The sequence below is a fragment of the Ceraceosorus guamensis genome (genome assembly GCF_003144195.1).
Source record: "Ceraceosorus guamensis strain MCA 4658 unplaced genomic scaffold IE81scaffold_26, whole genome shotgun sequence".
Taxonomy (NCBI): domain Eukaryota; kingdom Fungi; phylum Basidiomycota; class Exobasidiomycetes; order Ceraceosorales; family Ceraceosoraceae; genus Ceraceosorus; species Ceraceosorus guamensis.
Genome location: NW_020290021.1, coordinates 135,794 through 149,555, shown reverse-complemented (window position 1 = coordinate 149,555; position 13,762 = coordinate 135,794). Strand labels below are relative to the sequence as shown.

Genomic DNA, 13,762 nt, shown 5'->3' with positions numbered 1-13,762 from the left:
GGCAGAATGCGACGGGCCGATGCTGAGAGGGTGACGAAGGGGCATGCAGCAACAACCAGCACTCTGGTGAGCCGCGTGTCAGTGCAACACGCTGACCTTGGTAGGTAGCGGTGTAGGTGTGGGCGACAGAGAGACTCGAAGCTCAGCACGACCTCCTACCAGTGTGGCGCAGTGTGGAGCGGCCTGGCTATCAGGGACGATGTAATGGGCCTTTGGTGAGGTGGTAGGTAGCACACCGCAAGATGATGGGGCTCTCCTGACCAGAATGAAGTGGCTCTCCTAACCAAAATCGAGCGTTAGCCGCAGTTGGCTGATGAGTTGCTCTGCAGTTCATCACATGTGCGGATGAGCGACTGATGTTCTTGCGAATGATGTGCATCAGGCAAGCAGACATACAGGTACAAACGCCGCGCCGGGGGAGGAGAGAGCGAGAGAAGGAACGCGCGCTCCTGTTCGCTGGCTGACTGTGCTCCTGCGCTCGCTTCTGTATGCCCACGCGCATTGGGCAGCTGTGTGGTCTGCATGTGTGTAGCTCAATAAAAGGCGGAGGCAACCTGAGCTGCTCTTCCACGCACCGCACCTGCAGGCGAATCGAGAGGCTAGTAGTGCAAGTGAGGCGGACACAACAGCCGCACACGGCCCCGACACGGTGTAAGTTGTGCAGTCCTCGTGACTCAAAACTGTATGCGCGATTGCTGCCTTGCCCATGCTGCAGCACAGCTAGCAGCAGCCCTTCGGACCAGCTAGCTAGTGGGACACGCATGCAGCTGTACGGCAGTAGTGAGCAGCAGTGCAGTACAGCACAGCACACACCTAGCTGTGATGCAGAGACACACCATCTGCAGCTGATCCGCTTTACCGCAGGTGTCGCGGAGGGTTTGCATATTCACGATTCACGATTATTCGCAGCGAAGGGTCAGCTTCAGCCACTGGAAAGTCTCTGCAGAAATGGAGAGATGCGACCACAATAGACTCAGACTGCTTGCTGCATTGACTTTCACGATGCGTCATTCACCTCGTGCGCAATCCGGAGTTGATTGACAGCACTCACGACTTGACTCTGGTTTCACACACCGCGGCGGCCTTCCGCAGGCTGTGTTTCCTATAGAGCTATGTAGGCCAACCTGGCAGCATCAATCACTCACACTATTAATCTTGTTCTTGGCTCGGGCGAAGGACGCTGCTTCTATAGTCCTGTACCACAGCAGCATACATGCAGCTCAGTGTGAGTCTGGCCGGGCTACATCTATAGCAAGCGTTTGCAGGCTCGAACTTTGCACCTGATGAAACGGGGAGCGGACCCCGCATAGCTGTTGTGAAACCTGCGCGCCGTAGATCGAGGGTCGAGAGCACTGCGGGGGTCTCACCCACGCTGCCGCCCGTACGCGCACGCGCGTGGCGCCCCGACCGCGCGCGAAAAAGGGTCCATCGCACCTTATTCACGTTCTACTTGCTTGCTAAGTGTGGTCTAGCGAAGTGCCTTGCCATCCAGAGACTCTGGTGCGCCTGACTGAGCGTTTCGAAGAGCCTAGGAAATGCGGTTGGTGTAGGACCACGAAAGGTGTGCAAGGAAACGGGGTGCTGCTCTGAAATCAAACGGGGTGTGACCACGTTACTAACCGTTCGCGCAGTCTTGATTGAAAGCTGGGAAAGGCAGGGGCGGTCACACAGTGGATTTCGAGTCGAGAGTAGGGAGTGGACCTTGGGGTTGAATCGCCTAGTGTGATCAACCATTGAATTCCAATCGTGAACAGTCTTGAGTTTGCGGGTCAAGAGTCACCGAGTGAGGAAGGCTGCCCGAGTCTTGAGTCACGTGAATGCAAGCGTCTCGGGGGACTCCCGTAGGAAGACTCACGACTATGCATGGCTGGCTGGCTGAGGGCGAGGCGCTCGATCGGCGTGATCGCCGCGCCCGATGTCGTCGTGCTGCAGCCGCGCGCGCTTGCCGCGACCTCTCCTGCTCACAAAACGCTGATGCCTGCTAAATTCACGACTCTTCTCCTCACATTTGTTGCTTCTTCCTCCATCACCTACTCGACTCGTATGAAACAGCGTGCCGTCGTTTCCTGGTCGCATCATCTCTTGCTTCGTCTCCACGAAGACTGTCTCGCCTTTTTAACACGCCTACCTGACCAGCAGCTTGCTCGTTCGGTCCTATCGGAGCTTCCGGCGTATCAACCACGCTATCAGCTTACACGACACGTCGCGCGAGCTGCATAAACACATCGCCATCCTGGCAGGTGGAATCTCAACATCCTAGACTTCGCCCTGTTCTTCGCAAATAGGCGACGCTCCCCGTCCTGTCCGAACCTAGCATACAGTCCATCAGCATGTCAACCACCTCTCGCGCCATGTCTGCGATCCCAGCTGAGGAGCTGCCCATCCTCGAAGCTCTGATAAGGTAAGCTGAGCTCAGCTCAGCACAACCCTCTACACACTCGTGCTGATGCCAAGCAAATTCATCCCGCGCTAGCATTCGCAACCGCTTGACTGCACTTAAGAAAGACTCGAGCGAGTTCATCAGACCTCAGGATGTCCAACAATTGTACAAAGAAGTCATCAAACAAGGTGCGATATACGCGCGCTGGCAAGGCACACTCAACTGGTAGCCAAGCATTACTCACCATGATCATTGCTGCTCGTGCCATCTTTCTCCCTCACTTCGATAAAGTCACGCGACTGAATACCGTCCGCGACGAGGCAATTGCGAGCGAGGTCTCCACTTCGGATCCGCCACGCGCAAGCACATCAACTTCCAGGGGTGGAGAGGCAGGCAGCGGGGGCGGAGAGGTTGACACGGCGGCGCTCGCGGCCACAAACAGAGTAGACACGACACTGAATGACGTCTTCAGCCTGCTCAGCCTCTTCTTCCTCACGATCGGAAAGAGCAGAGAGACTCCCGCCACTTTCAGTCAGATCGGGTGTATGAAGGTGAGCGATCGCCCGTTTGATTCGAAATAGAGCCCAGAAGCCTTTTAAGCCAACAGCAACGATGTAAGCGCTCACACGTCTTCTACTGCGCACCATCTCCCCTCTTGCACTGCAGCAACTGCTCGATCATCTTGCTGAGTCAGGCATCTACACGGAAGCAGACCTCCAGCCCTTCTCCAAACGTCTGGCAGAGCTTCGTGCTATCATTAAAAAGGACGGTGATGCTGGGAAGCACCCTGTTCAGTTGACTAAGCTCATGACCAGAAAACTTGAGGCTTGTGGTGCGTGAAAGTGCAAACATGACTCGCCTCGAGTTTGGAACGTTCTAATTTGAACCCCCTTGACACTTTTGACTCCCCACAGAGAAAGTCTTGCGAACTCTGGAGGGCACGCTATCGGTTTTGTCCGTGGAGCTCGTCCCAATTCATCAGAGACTGGTCAGCGTGCGGCGTCAAATCGCAGCAGCTGCTGCAAAGCCAAAGCCCGCCAAGCAAGAGATCAAACAACTGCAAGAAGAGTTGCGGAAAATCGACAGCAAGCGAGTGGACGGGAAATTCTTGGGTCCCGGCGGATCTTCTGTGCCTGCCGGTCAAGCCATCTTGGTGGGCATCCTAGAGGACTGCTTCGAGATTTGTCACGACATCACAGTCAGAAACGATGACGTGCCGCACACGCTCCAGCCCATTCACGAGAGGCTGTCTGAGATCTGCGGTCAGCTAGAGCACCTGGTCCTCACGCATCGCTGGACGCTCAGAGAGACGGATCTCTGGAATTACCAGGTCACACTCAAAGAGATCGACAGGCTGCGAGTAAACGGTAAATTCGTGGACAGCGAGGGCAAGCAGCCAGAGGGCCAGCTGGTTCTCCTTTACCTGCTGCGGAGATGCTATGGACTGATCTACCGCTTGGTGGCTTCTTCAGAGCCCATCTCAGAGGAGCTGATGCCGATCAGCAACAAGCTTTCGACAATTTCAAAGTGCTTGAAGGAGGTCTCCAAGTATGGAGGGCCTTTCACGATGAGGGACCTTTACCCTTACAGACTTGCTTTGCATCAGATTGACGGGATGCGCAGCGATGTCAAGGACAAGGAAGGCAACGAGACTGGAGTCAAGAAATGGCTGGGTCGAGATGGCAGCGTCCCAGAGGGCCAAGCGATCCTGCGAGCTCAATTCGAGGAGGTGGAGCAGACTATCGAAGAGAGTGAGTGGTGCAATGTGCTTGCCCTTTCTGGGCAAGGTCGCACTCTGACATCGGCTCGTTTCTACAGTGCTCAATCGTGAAGAGGACGATGATGATGACGATGAAGAGGGCGAAGATGAGGATTGGGAAGGTTCGGCGGCTAGCGGAGAAGTCAGTGACTTTGACGACGAAAGCGTGGCTAGCGAAGGCCACGACAGTGGTGATGACAGAACTTCCAGAAGTGGTCCTGGATCGACTGCCGTGTTCAGCCCCTACAGTCCAAGCCTCAGTGATCCCTTCAACAACACAGCCGGGTCTCTGCAACCTCATATGAGCCCCTCGCTGAGTGCGATGGCCGCAACTGCTCAGCAGCTTGCTCCGCCACTCGCTTCATCCTCGCCCACCACACCAAGCACGGCTAGACCAGCACCATCGGCTGCTGTGGCACCTCCTTCCGGTGTCCTATCACCTCCAGTCACGCTAGCCTCTGATCGCAGCCAAGGATCTGCCGAAGGGAGCGGTGCAAGCGCAAATTTGTCCGCCGCAGCAGCATCTGGCCTTGCGGCGCCTTCAAGCCTCGTCGATGGTGTTCCGGCACTACAGCCATTACCGCCCGGAGCGGCACCACTAGCAGTGCCTGGACCCTTTGCTCCTCCACCCATCGATGAGATGCCCATCCTATCCGGTCTCACAGCGAGAGAAGGTCATCCCGCCTTAGTCAATGATGGTTTGGCTCTGAGCGCTAGTCCTCCTGAGCAACCTGCTTCTTCAGTCGATGCACTCAGAGCTCAAATGAAGAGCACCAACATCTCCACACCCCTCTCTTCCCATTCGTCTGCTGGTCCAGCCGTCTAGATCTCCTCTCGCCCTTTGTATCCTTAGCATGCGCGGTGCATTCCGCTAGACTGATGTCGAACCGAAAAATTGTCAAATCATCACCCTTCATGCAATGCTACCGCACAGCGATGCGCCGCCCCGTCATTCTCACTTCGAACGCGATCGCGATGCGGGTACGTGTTTAGATTGGCTAGGCTCACGACAGCATGCCTCGCATACCGCCTTGGTTGCTGTAATACATAGGCGGCAAATTAGGATGTGGCACAGCAGTGTACTTGTGAAAGACGTATGTCCCTCGTTCGTCGACGCGCGCAAAGGCCTGTGTGCGCAAGGCAGAGGAAGGCGATGAACAACGCGTTGATGTAGCAGATCAGGAAAGGAGGCCATGATGTACTCACTCCTTCATTTGCTCCTTGGTCGCAATAATTAGGAGCTGAGAAGACGGTGCATATCAGACCCTCGTGTTCCTGTTGCGAATAACGGCGGCCAGGCAAAAAGCGAATGAGCTTCGTGCGTTCCCTACGCATCCTGTCAGCTTCGCACCAGACTCACCTCATCGTACCCCGCTTGCCTGACTTCGTGACTTCTGAACACCGCGGTAATTTTGTTCAGTGTGCACCAAGCCTTGCTGATGTCCGGTCCAAATCCATACCCAACGCCTCTCTTGGATGGCGCTCTGCCATTGGCAGCACAAGGGTCGGCCCAGAGCATGTCGTGCATGATGCCCGAATTGGGCGGTTGTCCGCCAGCAGCGAACCTGTTCACAGCTCTAATGTTGTCCAGCGTAACGCCGTCTTGAGCAAAAAGACCTCCGTGAACCACAAAGAAGCGCTTGATATCTCCATCGAAGAGAATAGGTTCTCGCTGCGCTTTGGAACAGCCAGATGGCAGCTCCGACTCCGGAACGGCGGGCTTACTGGCGGTGATCAAGGTGGCTAGCGGCAATGACACGAAAACGTCGGTAAAGACTTTGTATGCTGCGCATCGGACGAATGAAGATCAGAGACATGGTGCATGATGAGCAACCCCATCCCTGTGCGCGCTTGAGATCGTTCACTCACTCATCTCGTTGAACTTCGCCTTGCATTCCGCCTCAAACCCATAGACAGTGTTCATATCGTGAGTCTCGTGGTTGCCTCTGCGAAGAGCTCCCGCTGCGTCAGATACTGGGCGCATCGAAAAGCTCGGTCGAAAGACGACTCACCGGTTGAAGAAACAAGTCTTGGGATAGAGCCACTTGTAAGCTAAAATTGTGAGCACAACTTCGCAGCTCCAAGAGCCTCGATCGACAGCATCGCCATTGAACAAGAGGGCGTGGGTATTCGATGGCCTTCCAGTCTTCGAGAGGAGATTCAGAAGATCATAGTACTGTCCGTGGGTATCGCCGATGACGTCGATTGTTTGTCCTTCGGGGACTGTGTAGTCCACGATCGTCCCTGTGGTGGCGCACCGAGGTGACAATTGAGCTTCTGAGGAGTATGGAGGTGCTTCCAGCTTGCTCGGGCTGCGCTCACCTTCCTTTAAAAATTCTCGCTGAGCGCCAAGCATGATCTGCCAAGCATACCGCATGGGCAACCGTTTTCCATCTTTGAACCACTCTATCATCTTGTCGATGAAATCCTGACTCAAAAAATTCGGTGCTGCATGAGCGGGCGGCTTGTAAGGTCAAGAGGACCTTTCGCGCTTACCTGATCGATAGCACCGAGGAAAGGTCCTACAGCGTTCGGATCGTCACCCTCTTTTGCGAGTGGTCCCTCCTTCAATTTGGGACCCTCGTAGCCCTCTTCCACGTGCACGGTAGGTAGATTTTCTCTAAGCGTCTCCAAGGCTCTCTGCCAAGCTTTTGGTCCATCCTGCTTCACGATTGCCTTCTCGAACTGTTGTCTACGCAGCAATTTCGTCGTCGCGTCCACCTGACCTCTGATCGTCTTGTTGTTGGGCTCCAACTGGGCTACCCTGCGCAAGTCTGGCAAGGCTGATTTCGGATCGAGGATCGAGAGAAATGCTGAAGCTCTGCGGTAGTAGGCTTTGGCAAAAGATGCGTCCAAACAAATGGCTTTGGCTGAAGATGGATGAAGTTGCAGAGTGGAAAAGTCAGCCATGTATGCGCCTCTTCCTCACTCAATTTGGGGCCCCTACTTCGCATGTTTGCGCCCGCCGCTGTCTTGCAGAAACAACATCATCACACTTTGCATCTTCGCACCTGGACCCAAGATGCCAAAGATGCTCATTGCCTCACTTCCCTCTGCGAATTGTTTCCGAATTGTCTACTCACTTGCATCCTCGATGGCCAAGCCGTGCTGCTCCAACTTGAGCTCGCAGGCGGCTCTGTTGCTCCAGAACTGAGGCACACTGGGATCCAAAGCGATAGCTTTGCCAAAGGCCACCTTCGCACCTTCGTAATCATGTTTCAAGAAGAGTTGATTCCCCTCATCCTTCAAATTGGAAGCAGCACTCGAGCGCTCCGAAGGGGACAATTGTGCAGTCTTTGAGGTCGGACTGGGAGGAAGATCCGAAGAGGTTGCAGATGGGAGAATTGGAGAGGAGGAAGTGGAGGGGATGGACGTTGAGGTGGATTGCTCTTCCCCGCCTATGGAGAGCGTGCTGGAAGCTGCTTCGGTGTCTGATGCCTCTGGCGAAGACATGTTAGATGGCGAGTCGCTGGCACTGTCGAAGCGGTCCCGCCGAAGGGAAAGGCAATGAGCAGCAGTGCAGAAATGGGAGGACGAGTGGTTGCAGCAAGCGCAAAGCTGAGGATGATGAAAGTGTCCAGCTGATCGAGCGATGCGAGTGAGTTTGGATGTGCTTCCAATAGGGGGACTTCACCGTCACGGTAGAGAGGAAGCATCTACGCGAGCAACAGCAGCATTCACATTATCAGCAGCATCAGCATCCATTTGCAAATGATGAATCGTGCGTGAGTCACGAGTGCATGCCATCTTCTCGCACGTCGAAAAATCTCGCTTTGCTGCTGTTGAAACGATCAGCCGCAACGGCGATCGGCGTCGTGTGCTGCTGCACGCAGCAAGCAGATGTATGCATGCATATATGCATCATGTCTGCTAGCTGCGCGTGGGGCTTCGGGAAGTGTCCACACGTGATACTCACGACTGGATGCTTGTGCACTCAGTTTGACTCATCAATCATTGAATGACTCATCAGGACTTTCAACTCGATGAGTAAGTCAAAACGTGTGTCACGCGATACACCACCTTTGTTGCAAGTCACGAGTTCAGATGCGCCAAGAAACGCACAGGCATAGGTACCGCATCCTCCGATCAGTGGAGTGGTGAGTCGTGTGCGAGCCGTGGGTTGCGAGCAGACATCGCCAAAGCTCGGCACGCAGCTCCTGTCGGATCTACTTTCAGCTCGTACATACTTGACGAGTGATGCAGGCAGGCAAGCAGCAAGAGCGGCACCAAGAGGAGAGGCAACATATCTGAGCGACGGTGCTTGCTGCGGCACATTCGCGACTGGACGAAGGCAAAAGAGGCTTCATCTTGTCGTTGCGATGCGATGGTCGGCCATCAAGAGCGATGAAGCTGTCAGCCAGCATCTTTGGCAGCTGAAATCGTATCCGCTTTGAGCATAGCTGCGACCCCCATTTGGCTCAGGATGGCACCCAAAAGAGCTCATATTGACCCCGAAGGAGCCCGCGCTCGACCCAAGCATGGCAACTTCTCATCCTACTACTCTATCAGGGCCGAACATGCGTCTTCGGAGTCCTCAAGAAGTATTGGCCGAGGAAGAGATGCAAGTGAAAGCAAGCGGCCGACACACGTCTCGTCCGGCAGCGTGGATCCTAGGCTTGACGTCATGGTGAAACACATCCAGCAGCATGTCAAGACGTTTACAGGAGGTGCTTCTTCGAATGACAAGATGCATGGAGCTTGGCCTACCCGGATATTGGATGTCGGCTGCAACGAAGGCAGGATGACATGCGCAATGGGTCAGTCAAATGCGCTCCAATTCAGATTAGGGGCCCAAACAACTTACAACCAGACCGTTATACCAGCGAGTGCCTTCCCAAACGCTCAATCACACGGCGTGGACATTGATGAGTCGTTGATCAAGCGCGCGGGAGCTTATGCTCGTCGCATGGGGTTCTCACCGTGCGTGAATCCACCGCGCTGTACTGGCGTGGACAAGGAGGTCGCATCGAGTGCGCAAGAACAGAGTCCCGCGCATCTAGCATTTCATACGGCGGACTGGCCCAGGCTATCCATCGAGAGAGCTGTGTTGACCAGTCAACGTCACATCTCAGATGTTGCGCCATTTCAACACACTACTGAGCTGCTCGCATCGCGGAGACAAGAAAGTCGAGAGCTCTGCTTGAGCGCTCTTGCGCGTGAAGACGATCAAGGCTGGGACGTAATCCTAGCGTGAGTCTGCTGAAGAAGTACAATACCCACCCTCCAGCTCATCGTTGGCTCTTTGACCGCTTATCAAATGCTGTTCTTCAGGCTCTCAATAACCAAATGGATCCACCTTTCTCACTCCGATCTCGGCATCCGGCACTTCTTCAGCCGCATTGCTCAAACCCTGTCCAAAAGGCCTCTAGGTGGCGTTCTGATCCTCGAACCGCAACCCTGGAAGTCGTACGAGCAAGCCAGGCGCGTAATAGGTGCCGAAGGTAGAAGAAGACACAAGAAGCTGCGTCTTCGACCTGAAGATTTCCAATTCGTACTGACGATGGAGCTGGGCTTCGCAGAACCGGTGCGGCTGGGCCAGACGGCAGGCTATGGTGCGTAGCATGCAGGCTCCACTACGCGCACGTCGCATCGATCCGACTTGAACACATGTAGCCTTCTCACCAATCACTTTTGCCGTTCTCTTTCTCCTCTTACAAAGGGTTTTCACGAGACCTTTACGCGTACCATGTACCTCCCGCGGAGCGCACACCAGCATGCTACGTCTCGCTCAGAGATCAGATCTGTAGCGAAGCAGAACGCCTAGCAAGGCACCCTCTTGACGGCGCGAGCTTCTCTTTGCATGATCGGTCGACGAGCAATGACCAAGCAGGAGAAGATACCGCGGTTGCATTCGCCTGGGTGGCCAGACCTTTCTCTCAGCGTTCCGCTCCGCGGCCGAACGCTGACTCGTGATGCGCACATCCAAAGTCAGTCCACCGCACTGCACGATACCACCAGCACATTTGGAACTCGTATGATTCATTGTTGAGCGCCAAGATCGCGCGGACGGGTCTGACAGAGTACAAAGCTTGTTCGTAGAGCGGATACTGTGATCGTATTTGTGAGCGGAAGCGATCGGAAACGTGTGGGGGGATTCCTGTCACAAAATTGAGTGGGGTGTGTCGAGTCTTTGCGGTCGGATCATGGGTCAAAGCGGAGTTCGGTTGGATCGAGCCTTGAGCTGTACACATCCAATAGGACGCGCAGAACGGGTGGTTTGCAGTCGTTGTTCGTTTCAAAAGCTACGAGGCAGAGTCGTTGACGGTCTGAGGAGAATCCTCGTTCGTCGATTCGGCATGGACGAAGAGCCTACTGCGGAGCTTTGGTGGATTGAGCTTTCTGAAGCATAGCTTTAAAAGCATCCTCGAGGTGTTTGTTCATCTCGCTTGGTGCAGTCGCAGGCTCAGAATTGAGGTTGTCACTGCCGCCCTCCACCTTGGGACGCTTAGCAGGCAGGGTAGAAACTCCATCATCTTTGCCCTTAGGCTCTGCTGCCTGCTGATGAGAAGGCGAGTTGGCCTGGGGAGCTGCAGTGGCTTGCATCTTCGATGGCTTCGGCTGGCGCGCGACGTAGGGGCTCTCGTTGCGCGCTTGACGCATCTCCTCCAAAAATTTGTCGAAGTTGCTGCTCGTCACGGTGAGCATTTGCAGAATTAGCGCTTTCATGATGATCTGAGAGTGAACACGAAAGACTCACTTTGCAAGAGTCGCATTGGTGGCTTCAACTTCGGCCTGCTGCGCAGGATCCGTAGTTTGCTCAGCTGGAACAGGATCGTCGGCCTGCTCGATCTTGGGCGATGGCTTGCGGTGCGCGAGGGAGGGAGAAACAGCGCGCTCCTTACCCTTGGCAATCTTCGATGCCAGTTGCTTCTTTTGCGAACCAAACTCCTGACTACCCCTTAGTGCGGCATCGCGCTCAGCACGAGACTGTCCAACATGACCCATTTCGGACAAGCGCTTCTGCCAAGCATCTTGCATGTATGCGTTGTGTGCCGCAATCTCGTCAGTGATGGTGAGAGGTTCCGAATTGTTCAATTGCGTGCCCTTGTTGTGCAACGAATTGCTCTGAGGCTCATTCGGTACGTTTGGAGCAGCACTACCCAAGGCAATGCTTGTGGCTGTATGCTGCTTTCGTGCTTGTTCAGAAACGACTTGCTCCTCCCTGCCCGTGTGCTCGTGCTCCACCAGTGAGAAGCCATCGTCAGACACATTGCTAGGGGTAGAGTTGTGCTCATGTTCGTCACGGCCAAGTCCAAGCTTGGCCGCACGACGAGCGCTGATCTCTCCAAAGGCACGTCCTTGAGCTTCTCCTTGAGCGCGGCAGGCCGCCATGATCTCTTCGTACGTGGCACCGGTGCCCTTGACGGTGGCGCCTTGTCTGTGAGGGGCAGGAGTGATGGCAGAGGTGTCCGTCTCTTGTTGGGCAGGCTTGGTCTCTGGACGCAGTGCTTGGGTCGTACTTGGGACCGCCTTCACTTGTTCTGGTACCGTCGCCGTATGGGTAGCGGATGGAGCCGCTGACTGTGGTGGCGCAGGAGCTGAAATCGACGCTGACGCAGATGGTGGACGTGATCCATCGCCACCAGTCACGTTACGGAGCTGAACAGATGCTGCAATGTCTCCAGCTGCTGCAATGAGCACATCCATGCTGCGACGAAAGTCCTGCGCAGCCGATGGCAAGCTCGCGTTGCCGTTGAGGGCAGTCGAAGGACGAACCTCGTCGCGAAGAGCTCTGGTCCAGCCCATCACTTCGGCGCAGAGTTTTGTGGACGTGCGGATGAGCTCTTGCACGGACTCTGTGACTGGGGCCACATCCGGAGAGATAGCTGGTACGGTGGACGGAGCTTGAGGGGCCCTAGTGGCCGGCGGAGGTACAGCTGGCTGACTAGCAGCAGGTGCTGCAGTAAGCGACGATGGCTTTGAGGTGGATGCGTCGCCTGACGTCTTTGCGTGAGCAGCTCTGGAGACTGGAGTGGAAACGTTTCGCGAGATTGTGTCGCGTTCGACGCGCTTGCGAACATCGTCGATCACCTTTTGACAATCAGCCAAAATAGCGTCACGTACCCCCGCGTTCGTCTCAGCCTGCACAAGGTTGGTAGCAGGCTTGCTCGACGTCTTGGTGCTGCTTGTCGAAGCAGCACCAGCTGCTTGGGCAGAAGATGTCGCGCCGACGACTCGACGTGTCCCATTCGACTCGTACAAGCTGGTAGATGCAGGCTTCAGTTGAGTAAGTTTCATGTTCAACGCACCCACTCTAGAGCATACACTCACTCGTTCACAGAGAGCGCAGAAGGTTTGCGGACGAGAACAACGGGTTGGTAATGGACCTTTTTAGGGTCCAGCGAGTAGTGACCAAAGCCACCTCCGGTACTATACGGGGCTGCCGTGTTGTGGACGTGAGGCCTTTCTCCGCGTAGAATCCTCTCGTAGGCATGAAAGTCGAGCCACTCTCTTCGGCTAGTGATGACCCTTTTGTCAGAAGTGGGGCCAGAAGCGTGGCGCACTTCCAGAGCGCATTTCTGCCACTCGGCGACGCCATACACTCCAGCAGCGATCTGTAGCATCAACTCAAAGTCTCGATGTAGGTGGTCCTTGGGCACGCGAACCAAGCGAGAGTCGCAATCCGAAGCGCTGTGGACGCATTTTGCCCGAACGCTCAGATACGCCTCGTCGCCTGACCACTTGTAATCCTGAAAGACGTCTGCGGTCGACATGTTGCGTTGCGTCCCTTTGCTGCTGCTGGCAGCCATCCGAGCCAGACGAAGTTTGAGTATCTGAATGGTAGATGGGTGGATGTGACGATTACTGGTGCCGGTGTGAGAAATGGAGCAGGACTCACGACTCACGACTGGATCCTCAACAAAGCCGATGTGAAATCGTGAATCCATCCGCGGGCCCTAAATGTGACAGTCGCATATTGCGCTACAACGCGCGCTGCTCAGCGCGCAGTCCGTCCTGCTCAGCATGCACCCACGCCGTGCACACCCCGACCCGCTCTTCGGTGCAGGCATGTTCACCTCAGCACAAGTCTGTGCGCACCACGCCTTTGCGTGATGATCGAGCCCCTCCACACATCATGCGTCCCCCGCCCAATCGTCACAGATTCATCTCGATGACGCAGAATCGCGACACCTGCAGCGTGAAGTTCGCACGCACATCCATCAGCTGTACCCCCCGCAGAGAGCAGCATTAAGCGTGCTGAGGCAGATGATGGATGCTGATGATGCTGCAAGGTGGTCGGTCAGGGTCCACGGAACCAAAGAAGCCACGAAGAAGGAAGATCACAGCCATGCTTCATTCACGATTTGAATCACACACTCTGACTACTGACTCGCGTGATCGCTATAGGAGCTACGTGATACACATCAGTCATCGTTCAAAACCCGAATGCACTTCCACTGTCATTCGGCATAATAATGGTGGCAGCTCGGAAGCCACATTCATGATTGTTGTCGGGTGAGGCTTATACCCGCTTCACCATGATCCATGATGTGCACTTCCAGGCATATAGGCGTGTAGCCGTAGGCCAAGCCATGAGGTTGTCAATAGACACCCAATAGTAAGCCACCATGCAAGGAAGCAGCAGTCTGACCTCGGAAAGGAGGGGTCCAACTCACGTGTAA

At 55.1% G+C, this 13,762-nt stretch overlaps 5 protein-coding genes across 5 annotated transcripts; 2 read left to right on the top strand and 3 right to left on the bottom strand.

Moving 5' to 3' along the window:
* Positions 1-1,977: 1,977 nt before the first annotated feature.
* IE81DRAFT_323119 (hypothetical protein) lies at positions 1,978-5,105 on the top strand. The gene is made up of 6 exons (XM_025513838.1): positions 1,978-2,401; positions 2,474-2,568; positions 2,672-2,931; positions 3,047-3,212; positions 3,295-4,131; positions 4,199-5,105. Exons 1-6 carry the CDS (start codon positions 2,331-2,333, stop codon positions 4,963-4,965), a joined length of 2,196 nt encoding a protein of 731 aa, XP_025369928.1. The 5' UTR covers positions 1,978-2,330; the 3' UTR covers positions 4,966-5,105.
* A 373-nt stretch (positions 5,106-5,478) lies between these two features.
* IE81DRAFT_329965 (protein phosphatase 5) lies at positions 5,479-7,592 on the bottom strand (the record flags this gene model as incomplete). Its single annotated transcript, XM_025515172.1, has 7 exons — positions 5,479-5,924; positions 6,009-6,085; positions 6,152-6,383; positions 6,462-6,567; positions 6,636-7,009; positions 7,151-7,192; positions 7,223-7,592. The coding sequence occupies 7 exons, from the start codon at positions 7,590-7,592 to the stop codon at positions 5,479-5,481; spliced, it is 1,647 nt and encodes a 548-aa protein (XP_025369927.1).
* A 515-nt stretch (positions 7,593-8,107) lies between these two features.
* IE81DRAFT_323116 (Bin3-domain-containing protein) lies at positions 8,108-10,131 on the top strand. The gene is made up of 4 exons (XM_025513837.1): positions 8,108-8,896; positions 8,963-9,329; positions 9,411-9,691; positions 9,799-10,131. The coding sequence occupies exons 1-4, from the start codon at positions 8,563-8,565 to the stop codon at positions 10,050-10,052; spliced, it is 1,236 nt and encodes a 411-aa protein (XP_025369926.1). The 5' UTR covers positions 8,108-8,562; the 3' UTR covers positions 10,053-10,131.
* A 20-nt stretch (positions 10,132-10,151) lies between these two features.
* IE81DRAFT_114770 (hypothetical protein) lies at positions 10,152-12,161 on the bottom strand. Its single transcript, XM_025510122.1, has 3 exons — positions 12,108-12,161; positions 10,837-12,016; positions 10,152-10,764 (listed from the first exon to the last, which is right to left on the bottom strand). The coding sequence occupies exons 2-3, from the start codon at positions 11,883-11,885 to the stop codon at positions 10,449-10,451; spliced, it is 1,365 nt and encodes a 454-aa protein (XP_025369925.1). The 5' UTR covers positions 11,886-12,016; positions 12,108-12,161; the 3' UTR covers positions 10,152-10,448.
* Positions 12,026-13,177, bottom strand: IE81DRAFT_114787 (hypothetical protein). Its single transcript, XM_025510123.1, has 2 exons — positions 12,411-13,177; positions 12,026-12,356 (listed from the first exon to the last, which is right to left on the bottom strand). The coding sequence occupies exons 1-2, from the start codon at positions 13,025-13,027 to the stop codon at positions 12,167-12,169; spliced, it is 807 nt and encodes a 268-aa protein (XP_025369924.1). The 5' UTR covers positions 13,028-13,177; the 3' UTR covers positions 12,026-12,166.
* Between the last annotated feature and the right edge of the window lie 585 nt (positions 13,178-13,762).